Here is a 19,200-nt window from a genome sequence, read left to right on the forward strand (position 1 = left end):
CGAGGATCGTTCCTGAGCTTTTCAGCAGATTTTTGTCTTGAACTCTATTTAAAAATCTGCATAATGTTATAGATCTTACGATAAATTTGGATTCTACAATGCTAATTAAGCTATATTCAATAAAAAAAAACATGATTAATTCCGTACCGAAATCATTAAGTGAGGAATTATATTTTGTGGCGGAAGGTTTTCTTTTTTAGAAGAAAATGATCAATTGTTCTCTTTCGAAATATTTACAGTATTGTTAAGTTTGGATGCCTATTTTTACATGCAGCTTGCACACAGAGTTATTTTGTGCAGTGAAATGTTTTATGCTGGTCCTAAATAATATATTAAATAAATCGTCATGAATTCTTTCATCATATTGGACAAATATAACAAATGTACTGTGAAAGTCCTGGAAAAAAAATGCCCACTTTAGGCTAAAAATTAACACGGTTTTAGTTATTGCGTAGACCCTGAGGTCCACGCAAAATTATATTAGCGGGGTTAAACCGGATGCCATGGGCTTACGTCAGGCTACGCATGCGCGAGAGTTCGCCTCTAAGACAACTTGCCCTAAGAACAATTCGCCCTTTTCGAATTAGAATATGCCAGGCAAACATCGCTCTAATATCTGTACATCGTATTTATGTATTCTGTGGCGTAACCAAGATCCGAATTTCTCTTTTATACATTTATCCGTATACAAGCTAAATTCTATGGTACAAGCGTTTTAAATAAGTAGGAAGAACTTAGATAGCTTGACAGCTTGAACATGTTGAATTTAAAACTTAATTCAACTACTAGGTTTTAAAAGATAGTCTTTACCATGTTTACCGGCATTAGTTTTGTGCATCAAGGTTCGCAAAATAATTTGATAGACAGCAATCCAAATATAGCTTGATAAAGGCCTGTAGCAAATGATTTTCCATGTGGGGGAGAGGGAGAAACATCCAAAAAAAAATTCTGCGTACTACAGATCTGTGCTACACGTGTACCATCTATCTTTCCAATGATAGAATATCTTCGGAATCCGTATAAATCTAGTACAGATGTCAAGTCCAAGCCATTATGGGTTACATGTATCGAAATAGCCCGATTTTTTAATGACAAAACTATAGGCCATACAATCGGGGATAAAATTGAACAATTTTGCAATGAAAGTACAATCACTCAAAGTAGGCAGATCAATGTAGAAAATGTTAACGAAAGATTAACCTGTGCCACCTTTTAGAGTAACCAATGAACTCGCCCATGGATGCATTGACGGTCGGTGTAACAAGAATAGATATGGGTTACCCCATATCCAAGATTTTCGACTTTTATCTTACTCCAATTTTCATTAGAAAAAAACTGCACATGTTATGAAACTGGAGTATAGGTCTTCATGTCTGTAGCAAATACTATCACCAGTCTAAGCGTCACTAACAAACAGTGCACACACCTGTGCTTGCAAGACCAAATAGCCTAGGTCTACATACGTGCGATGAGATTGTCAATCGCATCTTCTCAGACCTTTCTGGCGATCTCTTCTTTTTTCTGCAAATATAAAGGGGGGTTCCAACACCCGGACCCCACCCCCACCACCTCCCTGGATCCGCCAATGGACTTAAAATTCAACCATTACCATACCTGCACGCTTAAGCCTCTTTTAATTCTGTTGTTAATTTTCAAGACTACATTACAGTTGTGATAGATATACCTAGATCAACATTTCATATTCATATCATTTCAAGGTCATATTTTTTTATCGTTACAGACGAATTAAGCAGACTTAAATAACGATGAAAATTACAAGATACATGTAAACAAAATTAAATTTAATTACACCTTTGTAAAATCACTAAATCTAGAAATTTTCTTTGAATTTCGTTTAGAAACACATGCATATGGTCCACGTATTGCAGTCCTTTTTTAAAGAACAGCAACTTGTATCAAATAATTAACGTCACAGACCCCCACTTTAATTTTTCTGAATATACAAGATAATTTTAACCATTCTGCTTAAATTCAGAAAATTGTCTTTACTTTCAAATTTTTTTTTATTGCTTGTTAATTTATTAATTCCAGAAAAATTACATTTTTGATTGCAAAAAGGTCAAATAATTAACTATGCGAAGAAATTTGAAACTTTTTTGTCGTTACAAATTTTAAAGAGACAATTCAATATCGAAAAAAGACTGTGTTTATTCCAATAATTTATTTGGATAAAAATATTAGAGGAAAAACGTTGAAACATTGATTTATGTGTTAAATGCAATTATAGTGCAAAAAGTCATATTAAATGCTCCGTAGTGCCAAAAGAAGCGTATTGACCCCTATTTTTGGTTTTGGTTTTTAATTTAGATTTCAAAAATATACTTGGTAAAAAAAAATTCTCAATACTTTTGATAACAGGATCCAACCTCCTTAAATTCTTTTCCTTTACTCGCTTCGTTGGAATTTAAAGACAAATTGAGATAAGTTAAATAAAAAAGAATAATATGATAAAAGAAAAGAAAAACAAATAATCATACATCTCTTTCAGCAATAAAACTAGAACACATATGTATATAAAATAGGCACTCGCTTAGGATATTTTTTTTTTTAAAGGGTTTTAGTAGAACAAAACGCTCTCTAATTCCTGGTTAAAAATTCGTAAAAAAAACACGAGAATGTTCGAGATATTAAACAGATGTCTATTTATTCATCAGTTCATGACAGAGACTCCCTGACAAACTGTAAAAGACAATGGCAGTGGAGAGACCCTACTGGACGGTGGATAGATTACAGTGATGAGATAAATGAGAAGATAGAGACTTGTTACAGCAGGAACAGAGATTCAACAGTAATAATTCAATTTAAAGGACATTTGTAAGTTTTCTCTTTTGACAAGAAATACTTAACAAACTATAGTTCTTTAGCAATATCTTTCACGAAAATAGTTTTCTTTTCCCAAAGTTACAAACACTATTATCATAAATTGCTATATGCCCTTACAAAAAATACTATAATAGTAAACTGAAGTTAAACTAAAGTTAATCATAGTTTACTTATATAAAGTTAACTATAGTAAATCAAAGTTTCAAAGTTGTCACTATAGTAAATCAAAGTTTTTAAAGTTGTCACTATAGTGTCATAATGAATTCTATAGTAAATCAAAGTTTTCAAATTAAAGTTATCACTATAGTACATGTAAATCGAAGTTTTCAAAATTATCACCACAGTGAATCAAAGTTTTCACTATAGTATTTCAAAGTTTTCATAGTTATCACTATAGTGTCATAGTGATCACTATACTAAATCAAAGTTTTCAATGTTATCACTATAGTAAATCAAAGTGTCAAAGTTATCACTATAGTTAACTATATATATATATTATTTTTTGTAAGGGTGTAGTTGAGGAAAACATTGAAAATTTCACCCGAAGTGGTTTCATAATTCAAAGGGCCTTTGAAACAAATGCTTCTCGACGGATCAAATTCAAGTTATTTACATGAAAGTCTAAAATCGTATTAAAATTTTGCTTTGGTATTGTATACTCTAGTTAACAGAAAGTACACTTTATATCAATTTTATTAACTAAATGTACGATATACACTTCACCTACTAGTATATATACAGCAAAGGTATTACATTTGACGATGTATTCTACATGTATTAAGCACCTTCCCCGGAAGGAAGCTTCCGCAAACTCAATTACCTCGCTTATATGTATATATTTATAGCTCTCATGTTCAGAAAACGCTAAATGAAATCTATGCTAACTTCTAATTTCTGCTAAATATCGTACACGCTGCATTGAAACTTGGATCTTCTATGAAGGTTCAGCATTTTTCTAGGCTTTAGGGACTCAGATTACTTAAAAAAACTAAACTGAAAAATACTACTTGATAGAATTATAGATTTACCTTTAAGAAATAGTATAAAAAGTCGTTAATCAGATAAATTGAACAACGACAAACTGAATTTCATAGAAAAGGAATCGTAGAATCGTTTATTACTAATAAAAATGAATATTCACTGTGGAAAAACTTTGAACTTTTGATTTTTTGGGGTTTTTGTTTCTGTTTTTGCTTTTACATTTATATTTACAAGAGTTATTAGCATTAACGATGTTGTATAGTATTTATATTAGTAGATTGATATTTTGTATTATAATTCTTTGTAATTTCTAATTCTTTCGAAGAGTAGTGTTTGTAGGAAGATTTAGAATTTGTGTTTCTTATTTCTGTTTTTTTTTTTTTTATTTCGTAGGTGTAGAATCATATTGCGGCAACGAAAACATGTTGATACAATCACTAAACTAACAACAGATGTAAGAGTATGTACATGATCATCGTCTTCAAAAAACTTAATCTGAGTTAATGACAATGTGTAGACTGTTGACTTCTAAGGCGTATCAAAATAATGCATAATATTTCAAACGAATAAACCATATCTAATATTTGATATGCTTCATTTCAACCTACCTTTTCAATAGCATAATTGTAAATATTGTAATTAACTGAAACATGTTCAGTGCTACTTGTACGACTAAATAATGAAATATTCACTTGATTTATGGAATTAAATACATGTATATGACTAATTTTTTTTTTGTTTTTCCGTTTTGTTTTTTATAAACATTATTTAAAGAAGATAAAAATCCATTTTTGCCTCTTCTTTGTGATAGAATATTTCTACTAAACTTACACGTCTTTCAGTTATTCTGAGATATGAGAGAAATACAATCATGTATTTTTTTTTTCTTCAAAATTGGTATATACGAGGGGTGATCACAAAGTTCGCGAACTAGTTAAAATAACTTCCATAAAAAAAAATAAAATTAGTTTTCGGTGTTTGTTATTTTTTATATTAGTCCTCTCCGATTTTAATGCACATCTGCCATCGTTCTGCCCATGCGCGAATCACGTGATCCAGGCGGTCGCGTGACATGTTCTGAAACGTTCTGTTCACAGTAGCTAAAAGATTTTTCCGAGTCTTATATCTCTTACCATGCAAGTTATTTTTTTAAAACAAGTGCATGTATAGTCTATTTGTCATAAATGGCCAAACCTCTGCAATAGGAAGGATGGATAAGGATGGAAGGGTGGATAAGGACATCTTTTCCAGAATGAGCATGGTGACCATTACAACCCGACTTCTCTGTCTTGGGTGCGCCGTTTTTCCTTTGTCAATAAAGTATGGGCTGCTTCTTTTTTTCATATCTGATATGTTTAAAGTCTAAAGTAAACGGTTTTTTAAATTTAATAATTATAATATTCTTAAAATATTTAATATATTTCTAACTGTAACCTGGCTCAACTAAGGACACATGTCTTCCCCGGCTTTCTTTCACTGGGCACCAGCACATATATCATTTTTAATCATCCCCCTTCCTTCACTAAAACAATCAATCCAATTAATGATTGAACTTCTGGCAAGTCTTTTGTCTTCATAAACCTTGTATAAATTATTAAATGCTTCTGCAAAGGAATTTTCAAGATATACATTGTACGTTAAACTTGAAAGCCTTTCGTTGCTTGAGTACGACTGAGTCAGCCATTTTTTGTCACGTCATCTATATATTGACGTCATTTTCACATTGTGGCGTCACAAACATGGAGCAAAACATTACGTAGCATCTGCTATTTATAGAACATATTTATGACTAGATGTGTGCCAAATTTTATTCTAATCTGAATAGTGGTTTTGTAAATATAGAGATAGTTTGCGAACTTTTTGACCACCCCTCGCATATATATATATATATAGAGAGAGAGAGAGAGAGACTACAATAAGTGGAAAACTACTGATATTTAATGAAATAGGATGTCCCTATTCAAGACATTGTTATAAATCTAGAGTAACGTCGGATTGGACTGTGCAGTCTATGTATACGAAGTGTTTATGCGTTTATACTGATGTCGCTCGTAAATTTTCAAATTCCTTAACAGTGTGGCATAATAAAGAGTAATAGCTTTTGTCCACGAAGATGTGATAAAAAATCAAAATTTATATTATAATTAAAATTATAGAATAGTGTGTATTGTTTTAAGTCTTATACCTCTACTTATTCATGGTCTATATCAAAATAATATCATACACATTTGGCAATTTGGTCATGATTATGAATTTTATAGCATTTGTCTGCGAACTTTATGGACATTAAATTTATTCATTACAGCGTGTATCGGTAACGATCCTTTTATAAAAACTAATGTCCAAAAAACTGTATCTCACTTCCATTCTCGATGACTGTGTAATGTAGGAAAGCAACGCGAGAATTCCATCGGCATCGAAAGTTTTTTGGACTTGCCTAGAAGGCCGAGCGGACTAGCGTCCTGTTCCTGAACTGCTAGGAGACAATTTCCGTGGGACGAGAGGTCAACCCCGGGTTGGGGCGGAAGTGGGTATCCTTATTTCTTGTCCTTTCTATATTAATATAGAACTTCACTATTTCTTCTCTTAGGGCAGTTATGTTAGTTTAAGAATTGAAGAAAAATGTGCTTTATAGATAAAATAAATTCATTACAATGTTTATCGGTAAAGATCCTCTTATAAAAACAAATGTCCAAATAACTGTATCTCACTTCCATTCTCGATGACTGTGTAGGACAGCGACGCGAGAATTCTATCGACATCGAAAGTTTTCAAAATTGTTCCGATAGTTGAAACCTCCGGATATCCTTGAATTTAGTTATGTGGCCTTTCATACCATTGGCAACAGTGAAATATGCTGCATTATACTAATATATCTTATTGTTTTAACGTTAATATAAATAAACGCGACAAAATAACATTTTTTTAACTAAAATAAAAAATACTTTGGAAGTAAGTTGTTTATATGACCATATTTACAAATTCTGCTAGCCTATTTCTTATTTTCTGTAGCCAAATAGTAGAGAAAAAATGTAATCTGTCGGTATAGAGCCGAATTTTAATTTGAATGCATGTTAAATGCACATGTATACGTATGCCAATCATCCATACTTGATCTCATTTGTAATTCTGTAATTTAGAATGTGATTTTATAATTTTCATCAATACAACAACTCAGAATAGGACGCTTTATTGCAAAATGGTAGTTAAGATTATTAAAAACAAACACGTGATAGGTTAGATATGATATGCAGATGAACTCAAAATAAGCGCCGAAAAGAAACGTCATAACGACGTCGAAACATTCTTGTCGTGTGGCGATAGACAAAACGCAACGTTGTGTTTATCTTAATATCTTGAAAATTATTTTATATAACTGAATGAAATTTTAAGTCAAAAGTCAAAATAAATAAGAAAATTATGTAAACTTTTGATAATAAATTCAATTATTAAAGATTTCATAGCATTTATGACATTACATTTGGAATCAACCCTCGTGGATGTAAAAACAATCCAATTTGAATTGGCCAGTGGGATTTTCTGTATCAAAAAGCGTGAAACTTTAAAATGTAGCTCAATAGAACTGGAAGTTTAAATTTATCAAAGAGAGGATATCATTAAGAATCCAGCATTTAAATCTCCTCCAGTTTTCAGAGACGTAGTAAAAGTCAATAAACAATACGTTTGTCATTCAGATGCTTACAATTAACATGACCTTATGTATGACCTTAAACAGGTGGCAACGTAGTAGTTTTTGCCAAAGATTTCACGATCTTGCATAATATGAACCCAGACAATTTATTTTATAACATTTTGTCAAAAACATTTCATCATGAATTACAAGACATCTTCGAAGCAAATGAGCTTTATGTGCAATTTTTTTTAGCAGCACTGAGCTCATTTGCCAAGTTTGTCTTGTTTTTTTTTTTTTATGAAATTAAAAGCAATGGTATTTTCGTAAAGTATATATTAAATATGGGCGTTTAAGACCAAAAACATTATGTCATCGCATCAATGCCGTATTATTTACTCACTAGAATCAGAGAATACACAAGCTTTTTAAATTGTCGATTTGTCGTACGTCTGATTTTCTGGGTAGTTGTTTATATCTAGGATTCTGTCATTTTTAGGTTCACTGAGTTTACTCAGGTCACCTATTGCTATCTGTTTTCGTCCGCCGTCGTGCGTTAACATTTGAACATTTTCAGCTTCTCTGAAACCGCTCAACCAATTTCAACCAATTTTGGCATATAGTATCCATTAGTGAAGGGAAACAAAAATTGTGAATTTCATGGTCCATACCCCACTGGGGCCTGAGGGGTGGGACCAAAAGCACTAAAATTAATGCAATCTTTAAAAATCTTCTTCTTTACTCCTGGACATCATGTAGTCAAACTGTTGACATGATTGTAATAAGCATTGATTCCTCTACCTAAATTGTGAAATTTATGGCCCCAGCGTCAGGGTTTCTGGTGGTAGGGCGGGGCTCTGTTGAAAATATAGTGAAAAATGCATTATTTGTTTAAACATCTTCTCCTCTGCTCCTGGGTATTAAGCAAACAAATAATAAATATAATTATCAGGAGAAAAGGTGCCTTTTCTAAAATTGTTAATTTCATGGCCCTTGGGTCAGGGGTTCTGGTATTAGGGCGGGGCTCTAATGATTATATAGTGAAAATACATTAATTCATCAAAAATCTTCTTCTCTGTTCCTGGGTATTAAGCTGATGAACCAAGTAGATAGTTATGGTGAGGAAAGGCGCCTCGTCTAAAATTGTGAATTTCATGGCGCCAGGGTAAGGGGTTCTGGTGTTAGGACACTGCTGTAATGGTTATTTACTAATTTAAAATGCATTAATTCTTAAAAAGCTTTTCCTCTGCTCCTTGGTAATAAGCAAACAGACAATATGCATAGTTATGATATGAGGAAAGGTACATGTACCTCTTCTAAAATTGTGAATTTCGTGACCCCTGGGTCAGAGGTTCTGGTGTTAGGACGGGGCTCTAATGATAATATAGTGAAAATGCATTAATTCATCAAAAATCTTCTTCTCTGCTCCTGGGTATTAAGCTGATTAACTAACTACATTTGTACATAGTTATGGTGAGGAAGAGTGCCTCGTCCAAAATTGTGAATTTCATGGCCCCAGAGTCAGGGGTTCTGGTGACAGTGTTGGGCTATAATGGTTATATAGTGAAAAATGCATTAATTCTTTGAAAATCTTCTCCTCTGCTCCTGGGTATTAAGTGGATAAACAAAATACGAAAATTGCCTTTTCTACATGTGTGAATTTCATGGCCCCTGGGTCAGGGGTTCTGGTGCTTTGGTTGTGCTCTATTGATTAATTAGCAAAAATGCATAAATGCTTTGAATATCTTCTCTCCTGCCTCTGAGTACTTAGCAAACAAACTAAATGCAATGATATCAATGTAAATGTATTAAATATTATGATAAGTAAATATGCCTTTTCTTTGCTCCTGAGTATCTATCAGGCAAACACTAGTACGCAATTGTAATAAGTGAAGCAAATAAGAGTTACGTCTCTTTGATAGATTGTGTAATTATAATTTAATTAACTGGTTATTTGATTGAATGAGAATACAAGAAAGAATGTAATATATATTGAAACAAAATAAAAATTAATGTTTGGTTTAAATAAGCAAAGCATGCTCAAAGTCAGATTCTTGCCTGGAAATCAATATAAAAGATTGACATAAAGATTATTTATATATTTAGCAAAAGTTGAAATTGTACGCAGTATGTTTACACTGAGGTGATCTGTCTGACAGTGAATAAGTTATTATCAGGTAAAATCGAGGTTGTCAAGAGACTGGATAAAGATTTTTTATACATTATCAAAGTGAACAAAGAATCACAGAGGGCCAGCGTGACGTGTTGTAATTAGTGACAAGTGGCAAATAGCAACGTTATAAAAAGTATAGCAAAATCTCTGTTTACTGAATTGTAGCACTAGGCAAGTGACATATATTGAATACCTTACACAATGGACAAATGTTCATTGTATTTGTATATTTTGCATTCAGTGCTATCAGTTAATTTTGTTTTATACTTCTATGGATCCTTTACAGTGTTGTATTATACTCAGGTGACCTTGGGCTTCTTGTTTATATTTCTAACCTCTTCTCCAGGTCTAGCATTCGTTCTCAGGAACAAGAAAAAAAACTTCCTTTTATTATGCAATATGTGTGTCAAAAGCTAACTTTTTAATTAACGCACAAAGCAAGGGGTAGTACCAAAAACGTATGGATCCGTTCTTGGTTAATGGAGATAGAACAAATTTAGCTCCTGTATATATTGTAAACCAAACTACCATTAACAATAATGATAAATACATGTAGTGCATCCACAATGCAGAAAACAAATTATAAACCTGTTGTTATAGAATTGTATTAGCTTACTGTAAAATGTCCTTTCTCAATCGAACTCCACAATATGTTTTTGCTAGTGCTAGATTAACGGAAATTTGAACACTAGTGTCCTTTACTCCATAGATAATACATATTTTTTTTATAATCTTTACTGTCATTATCTATTTCTGTGTTGTTTTTGCTGCATTACAGCTTTTTAATTCTAGTACTTTTCACTGTCTGTGTGCTATGGAATCCGAAAAAAGCCATGTAGTTCACTATCGAATCATCGCACCATTGAGGTTTTGGTTGATAGTGCGATGACCCGATAATACGATGACGATTATGCGATGGCATGATGATCCATAGCGCGATGATGCGATGACATGATGAGCGATAGCGCGATGATGCGATAGCGATGACACGATAATGAAATGACGATGGCGCGATGGTACGATGACGATGAAGCGATGTTCACTATAGCTCTATCGTGCTATCTCACCATCGTCATTGCATTGTCGCGCCATTGCATTATCGTCATCGAGATATCGCATCGTCGCGTCAACATCATTGCACCATCACTTCATTGTAATCGCGCCATCGCATTATCTTGCCATCTATCTTAAGTCGATGCTCAATCGTGCGATATTGAACTGCGTGGTCCTATCAGGATTCGATACTTGCTTTATTTGAGATATTTAAACATATTTTGAATTATGCTTTAAACCCTATTTATGAACGGTACTTGAACTACACAATACATTTTTTCTAAGAAATAATACGTAAACAATTTCAAGTGCCTGAAGAAACAGAAAGCAATAAATTAATTTATCATGAAACAGAAATGTTTTATTTCAGAAAATATGTTTTCTGGTCGGGTTTCCATTAGATTGATTAAAAACATTGAGGCATAATAGTATGAAAAATATATAATTCAATTTATTTTCAATTTATTACAGGTTAAAGACATTAGCTTAATTGTTTTAATACAATTTTAATTGAGTTTGTTCGCTTTACATTTTAGATGATGTCTCTTGTTCGGGTCCGTCTCCGATGATTGAAGGTTTTCTATTAGCAATCCCTGGTTTGGAAGATATACGTGAGTCTTTGTGTTACGAAGATAAAAAGTAAAATAATTTGATACAGAATTCAAATAACATTTCATTAATTTTTTTATTTGATTTCGTCTTAGGTACTAAAATGCTCATGTTTAGATTTGAATCGAAAAGCAATTAGATAATTTCGGCACAAACATATATGTTTTTGGTCTTATTTTGCTAGCATGACATGTCACCAAAAAAGCTCTGAGTTGTAAAAATTGTAAGATCCCAAATCGGAGTCATAACTAGCAGAACCTACAGGCACGTTGAATGTCACTCAGGAATTACATTTCATCTCAATGTCCAGTGCACTATTAGGAAATGATTTTACTTTAGTCATAAAAAAATAGTACTCAAGCTTCAAGGTGAGCAAGGAAGTTGAACCTGATCGAAGTGTTTTTATTGCATATACATGAACATATTGGCAAAACAATCCCTCTGCACGATTAATATTCAAGATTCGAAGAACTTTATACGGAGTTACATTTGCAACTACTTGTATTCACATGATATATACTAAAAAACACCGTAGTTATTGTCCAGGAAGATCAATGGATGAATTTAGTCACTCCTTACAGTCTCCAAATGATAAAGATATTTTAAACATGTATAATTCAATAGCGCCCAAAGTTACTTTATTTGGATTGATTTTTTTTTATTTGATGACGTATAATTCGATCAAACTTATGTTTGTATTTTCCGGCAGACTTTGAGGAAGGTTGTTTCATTTGAAACTTCCTGCTAAAGAAAAAAACCAACTCTGAAATACATGAAAATAATCCTACAAAAAAGTATCAGCTTTCTTTCCAAGGTGTCTGTAATTGAATTTTGTTTATAATGGCCGGTTTTCTAGAAGAAATTAGCTTAAGAGAAAGATCGAGGGAAGAAGCCGAGGAAAGTAAGTCAATTTAACATTTTTTCCCGATTGTTCTGTACAGTTTTACAAAGCTTAATTAATCATTACAAATAAGAATAGATTAAATTTTGGCTAAAAAGAATTTTATTTTTCGCAGCTTAAAGCAATATATATATAAAATTTTAGAATATGGATTTTCTTCTTAAAGGACGTTTTAATTGTTTGTTAGTTTGTATGTTGTTTAACGTCCCTCTCGAGAATTTTTCACTCATATGGAGACGCCACCACTTGCCAGTGGAGAGCTGCAAATTTTGTCCTATACTCGGCACTTACGGCCATTGAGCAGTGAAGGGTCTTTTTCGTGCCAACACCTACTGCGACACGCGACCTCGATTGATACGGTCTCATCTGAAGGACCGGTCTCCACGTCCCACAGTGGGATTCGAACAAGCGACGTAAGGATCAACTCCTTACTTTGCGACTCTAGAGCAGACGCTCTAACCATTGCGCCACGCGGGCGACCGATTTTTAATTATATTTTGTTTCTAAAAAAAACACTTAATGCGATATTCTTTGTGATTAATTAATATTTGTTCTTTTATGTATGCAAATGTAGCTTAAAATTTACATATGATTATTATATGCATATTTCGTAGACTGGAAAAGAAGATATATTCTACAGCGTGGTGTAAGCAATGTTTTCATTTTGGATACATCAGAGAGTATGGACGGGGAAGGTTTTAATCAGATGAGGGAGGCATTTATCTCAATGATTGAAGGTAAAATTTACATCAGGAAATTTCTCAAAGGAAGTCTAAAAGTAGAGTTTTGTAATACACCATGATTTACACTTACAATATTGTATACTGGTTCAGTAATTGTGCTTTCTATTTGAATTTGTATAGGTTACGCTTTGCATCCCAACCTCAATGAAAACGTCGCAGTGATACAGTTTGGAAAAGATAATAAATACCTGCACTATTTTTCCAACGACTATGATTCTTTGAAGCGAGTATTAGGTCATTATTTGAATATTTATCAATATCAAATAGAGAAAGATTATGAGGTATAAAACATTTTTTCGTCGAATCTTGATAAAAGGTATTTTGTTTAAAAGAACTGAATTCGACAAGTAGCTTAATATATTCAACTTTATCTTAAGAAATGATAATATTACAGGTTAAAGACATTAGCTTAATTGTTTTAATACAATTTTAATTGAGTTGTTCTCTTTACATTTTAGATGATGTCTCTTGTTCGGGTCCGTCTCCGATGATTGAAGGTTTTCTATTAGCAATCCCTGGTTTGGAAGATATACGTGAGTCTTTGTGTTACGAAGATAAAAAGTAAAATAATTTGATACAGAATTCAAATAACATTTCATTAATTTTTTTATTTGATTTCGTCTTAGGTACTAAAATGCTCATGTTTAGATTTGAATCGAAAAGCAATAAGATAATAACCATCATATATTTTTTTTTCGTACAGAACGAATGGCAAACATTGGCTTATTTTATATCCGAGCAAGGGTGATTCTTATTTCGGACGGAAAACCAACAACTTTTGACGATTCAGATTCAAAATTTTATGACCATCATACAGAGGGAGACTATGTAGTAGAAAATATTCTTAATATTACAGATAGATTATAATATTATAATTTCACGGAGACATTACCAAATTTTCATATAATCTTTTTAATTATTTTACCAGTTTTATTTGTTGTATATTTACTTAATTTTTCTATGAACATTATACCTATACTTTTAATTGAAGAATGTGCAGCTTTTGGAACAAGTGAAACAAATAGGAAAAACAAATCCCATTATCTGTGTTCCAGTTGGAAAAGACCCAAATATTGTAAGTTTACAGCTGTATAGGAATTAACTAGCGAGTCTTAAAACTAGCAAAATAGATAAATGTATATAACTGGTTTCTTTCTTATTAACCATTTTCGATACAAAAATTGCACTTCTTCAAATTCTGAAATCCAAATTAAGCGGTTTAAAGTTTGAAATGAGAATTTTCAAATTAACATATCAAGACTTTTTTTTTTATAAAATATTTGTAATCAATGTTTGAAATAAATTTAATGCTTGCTATTGACTGCACAGAGCATTATAAAACCAATGCTAAAAGCCAGCCACATAAAAAAATAAATAAAAAATCATTATTATTATTATTAATATTACTATCATCATCATTATTATTATCATTCAATGGAAGGCCCTTTCAGGTTTTTTTTTCACTGTTATTACCCTTATCGATTTTGTGCAGCAATTTAATTTCTTCAAAAGCCTTATTAGATTTTTATAAACTCTCAGCGTTTGAATTTGCGTCATTATTTTTGTTTAGACAACCTCATTTCCAGTCGCAATTCGGTTTTCTGTTCGTATAATGAGATATTGTCCATGCGGTTTCTCCGATAAAAAAAAACATTGAAGAGATATGAAACTTTCAGGGATGAAAGATCTTGTTTATGTGTGCTTTTTGTGTTTTGCCGCAATGGAAGTATGGTTCATCCAAACCAGATGTTGTCTAAATAATGTATTTGGGGGTTGGTGGAGGGGTAAACTTTAAAGATTGTATCCTTTGAGTTCAATCTGCAATTTTCTTACACTTCCAATACTAGCCGGAACCGTTCAGAAGACCTACTTATTGCTCGCAACGAGAATCTTATCTTTTTAGTCCTTTTATTATTGCAGTGTTTACTAGGTAGTATTGCCTATGGATCTCGTGGAGGAAAAATTCTAAATTATAAAGAAGCCAAAGAATTCGCAAAATATACGTTGAGTATGGTATATTACATTACTTCATTATTGTTATATTCTCGTTATTTTAAGTATTATCATCAATATTAAATTAATTATTATAATTTTTTAAGCTTTTCATTTTGTTTTAGTATATTCTTATGTTTTAATTAGATAATTGCTTCAGAGATTCTAGGCAACGTGCCACCCACATTTTGTACTATTGATGATGTGAAAAGCATTGTTTTATCTTCTCGACATCAGAGTGATATAACGAAGACTGATTTGGTAAGTACAATATTATACTAATTTCTTGGGGTATTTTTTGCAGCAATGTACAAGTAACAGCTTACCTACCATTCATTATCACCTAAGTCATCCTCCTAGAATGAATTTATAAAGATTTTTAGGTTTCTAGGATGTTTATTGATTGGTATATAAATTGTTTATTGTTTTATTTAGCTTATACTTATAGGTTATTAATATTTTTTGCATTATATCAAAAATGTTTCAAGAAAATTGAGGGAAAAAACCAAACCAAACCAAAACAAAACAAAAACAATTGCAAAGAAAAATAAACCAACAAAAACACATTTTGAGAATGAAACGAATGTTTATTGAAGAGGAATTAAGAATCTGGCCTAATCTCAATATTAACGTCTCTGACAAGAATCTATTTCAAAAAATCCCGCCGGCCAGGGCTATATATGTCAAATGACTTGTGACATTTTCCGTTCATTAAGCATTTGGATGGTCCTAAAAATAAAACTGCAAAAAGTGACGTGTTTTTTTAAATTTTGTTGTATTTTGTTCTTGAATTCATTAAAAGTGATGAATTCATGACATTTTTACTTTAAAGTTATTCAAGATGTGATTAGGTTTAGATTAATTTTTATTGTTTATACTATAAGAATTTTTGGCGACCCGTTTTAGTACTTTTATATGGATAAGTTATGAAATTGTCGCGCTAACCAAAATTAGACACTATTAGCTGTTTATAACTGCTTAAGTATGCAGAATCAAGGCAAATGTTGGATTTTTCCATTAAGTCAGTACATTAGCATTCATATGTAAGTTTTTAAAATTATGTTAAAAGTCCTTTCATTGCCTCGAATACAGTTAATTGTGGAATTCATCGATATGTATGTAATTTTAATTGGGTTGAGTGATATTTTTTTAATAAAGTAATGCATGCAGAATTACAAATCATAATTCAGACAGGTTAATGTGTCTTGAGTGACTAATACATTAATAAAAAGTAAAATAAACCCTTTTTTAATAATAAACAATATCCTCTAAAAATAGTAATACTTTATGATGCTACTTATGGCGGTGTCTTTCTTTTCAGATAAATGTAGCATATTTAGGATGTACACTGTACCATGTTTAGGAAAAGTGTTGAAAATAATTTGAAACCAAACATATGAGTTTTTTGATAAAACAAATACACATAAACAAAACAAACAAACAGAAAAAAAACTCTTCTTTGTGGATGCCGATTTCCATTACATTTCATCTCTCATCAATGAAACAATGGAGATTTTTCTATAGTATGTGCTTTTCTTAGGTAGATGATAAAAAATTTAGTATCATCAAACTGTAGGAAAATGTTGTGGAGATATTGAACAATAGACGGGCATATGAAATCTTTGTGTATGGAAATGAGGAACATTTAGAACACGATGTTTATAGCGAGCGTAGTGAAAGTCTACTAGCACCTGGAACAAGAGTACGCAGAGGTCCAAACTGGCACTATAGCAATCAGGACTCTAATGGGCCTGGCACAGTTACAGGACACTGGGATAGAGGTAAGGAACTTAAATACCTCTCTCTCTCTCTCTCTCTCTCTCTATTTAATGAAAATGATTAAATTGAAAACACTAAAGAAATTAACACAGTAAAACATGAGAGCTTTCATTTACAATTTATATATATATATATATATATATATATATATATATATATATATATATATATATATATATATATATCACAGGCCTTTGGATCGCTTAAATCCGACTTTAAAAAGTCGGGGTGTATAAAAAAGATAAAGGTATGGAACTCCTTTCATAGGGTACCCACTTTCGCTAATAAAATACTTTTAAATCGAATGTTCTAGAGTTTTACTTTCTATTCCTATCTATTCATATATAACCACTCTACATTACTACCAAAGTTCACTCCGAAATTCCATGTACTTCCCGAGATATGGTGAAATCAATTCGAAAATTGACCTACTTTTTTTTACTCGACATTAGCTTGGGCCCTGGTTATCCACATGTATACAGACGGTGTTTGAACTGCAGCGAACAGCTGCATAGTATTTGCACAATCTTTCAACATTTTAAAGTTGATTTTTTACTCCAGATCGTAAAGTTAAGTCCGTAATAATTACTTTCGCGAAAAAAAAATTAGAAAACGTCTGTTTCAACAACTTCACAGCCATGTTGTTTATAAATGTAAAAAGAACTATGATTGAACGAAAATTTCCCGGAGTGCATAATATACCTTTTGATTTTTTAAAAATTATACCGCTGAAATGTTGTTGGTAACTTAATAAGACCATATGATCAAATCAGATAAAATTTTGTAGAGACTGAGTGCTAAAAAACAAATATTCAGAGAGTATAGAATAAATTCCGGGAAGAATTCGTCTCGTCGTTCCCGCTTTACAATTAGTGTAACTATTCAGAGGCCCAAGCTAATGTCGAGTAAAAAAATAAGGCCAATTTTGGAATTGATTTCAGCATATCTCGGGAAGTATACGGAATTTCGGAAAGAACTTTTGTAGTAACGTAGATTGTTTATATGTGAATAGTTGTGAATAGAAAGTAGAGTTCTAGATCATTTGATTTAAAAGTATTTTATTGGCGAATGTGGGTACCCTATGAAAGGAGTTCCATACCTTTATTTTTTTTAACACCTTAATTTTTTTAAAGCGATCTAAGGGCCTGTGATATATATATATATATATATATATATATATATATATATATATATATATATATATATATATATATATATATATATATAAAAGATGGATGGGTATTCGTGGAATGGGACACGGGACTGAGGTTTCCCTATGAATATGTTAGCGACAGTCAACAGCTAGAAAATGTAATCAAACCTTGCGATGAGCCTCGAATACTCCAAAGAGAAAACATTGCTGTGGGATGCATTGTTAAAAGAGGTAAATTTTTTTTATCAAATGACTTATTAATTGTCTTCTTTCAATTTTGTAGTGCATGTATTTTTTTTAAAGAATACATTTAATGAGAAGGATAATTGTTCTCATATACATTTTCTTAAAGTATAAATGTGGAAATTGAAAATCTTTCTAAAGAAATTAATTTAACTTTACGGCCATTGATAACGCTTACTAGAAATTTATAGATTCTATAATCATATTAAAAAAATTAATTTTAGGATCAGATTGGAAGTGGGGAGATCAGGATGGTGGTGAAGGCAATATCGGAGCTGTTTATAGAGTCAAAGAAAACGCAGTTTACGTAATTTGAAAACTATCCCACCAATAAGTATCCAAAAGCAGTTTCCAAGTGAAGATTTTGAGTAGATATAACATGTTTTAGTGCTGATCATTTTCCGAAGCTATATCAAGATTAGGCTTTTTTACATTATTTATTCCAGGTACGTTGGTCAAATGGAAACAAAAGTAATTACAGATTTGGTTATGATGAAAAATATGACATTGTTGTCTGGTAAGTTATGTTCAAAAATTTTTATTACATTTTTGTTTTGTTTACGTAGGATGACCACGAAAGACATTACTTTCTTTGGTGTCTGTTTGTTTGTCTATCTAGTCTTAAAGAATAAGCATTTCCACACTAAAGTATAAACGTTTCTTAATTTATTTAACCTCATATTTCAATAAACATTGCAATAAACAGTAAACTTTACATCAAAGTAAGATAAAACATTACATTAAGATTAATTTAAGTTCAAAATCTTAACCTGACGAAAAGTTTTAAATAATTAAATGTTTTGGGAATTTCAGCGAAATTGATATCCTTGCGAATGGGCAACAAGTCTACATACATTTTTAACATAGGTTGACAACTTTGTTACGAACAAATCATTACTTTCGAGCAGAAAATCAAGGTTGGGGCATAAGCAATAAAATTTCAACCTAGGGAAATAAACTGAATTATTTTCTTTTATTTAACTCAGCGATCCATTTGATGAAAGCATAGTAGGCTCACAAATATGCAGTAGAAAGTCAATATGCATTGGTGACAGCAGCACAGGCAATTTTGTCAGAGCTAAAGGTAAAACTCTTTCA

At 31.8% G+C, this 19,200-nt stretch overlaps 1 protein-coding gene across 1 annotated transcript in view; it reads left to right on the top strand.

The window, feature by feature from the left end:
• The window catches only part of LOC133178072 (uncharacterized), a 235,357-nt gene that overhangs the window by 189,395 nt on the left and 26,762 nt on the right, over window positions 1-19,200 (top strand). Inside the window, exons 9-15 of the mRNA XM_061312838.1 lie at window positions 13,056-13,162; window positions 14,856-14,948; window positions 15,075-15,188; window positions 16,504-16,708; window positions 18,327-18,409; window positions 18,549-18,619; window positions 19,089-19,186. Of these exons, the coding sequence (XP_061168822.1) occupies window positions 13,056-13,162; window positions 14,856-14,948; window positions 15,075-15,188; window positions 16,504-16,708; window positions 18,327-18,409; window positions 18,549-18,619; window positions 19,089-19,186 (771 nt within the window). The remainder of the gene's footprint in view (window positions 1-13,055; window positions 13,163-14,855; window positions 14,949-15,074; window positions 15,189-16,503; window positions 16,709-18,326; window positions 18,410-18,548; window positions 18,620-19,088; window positions 19,187-19,200) is intronic.

The sequence above is a fragment of the Saccostrea echinata genome, unplaced genomic scaffold (genome assembly GCF_033153115.1).
Source record: "Saccostrea echinata isolate AGI-Se365-2 ecotype Australia unplaced genomic scaffold, CSIRO_AGI_Sech_v1 ptg000002l, whole genome shotgun sequence".
NCBI classification, from domain to species: Eukaryota; Metazoa; Mollusca; class Bivalvia; order Ostreida; family Ostreidae; genus Saccostrea; species Saccostrea echinata.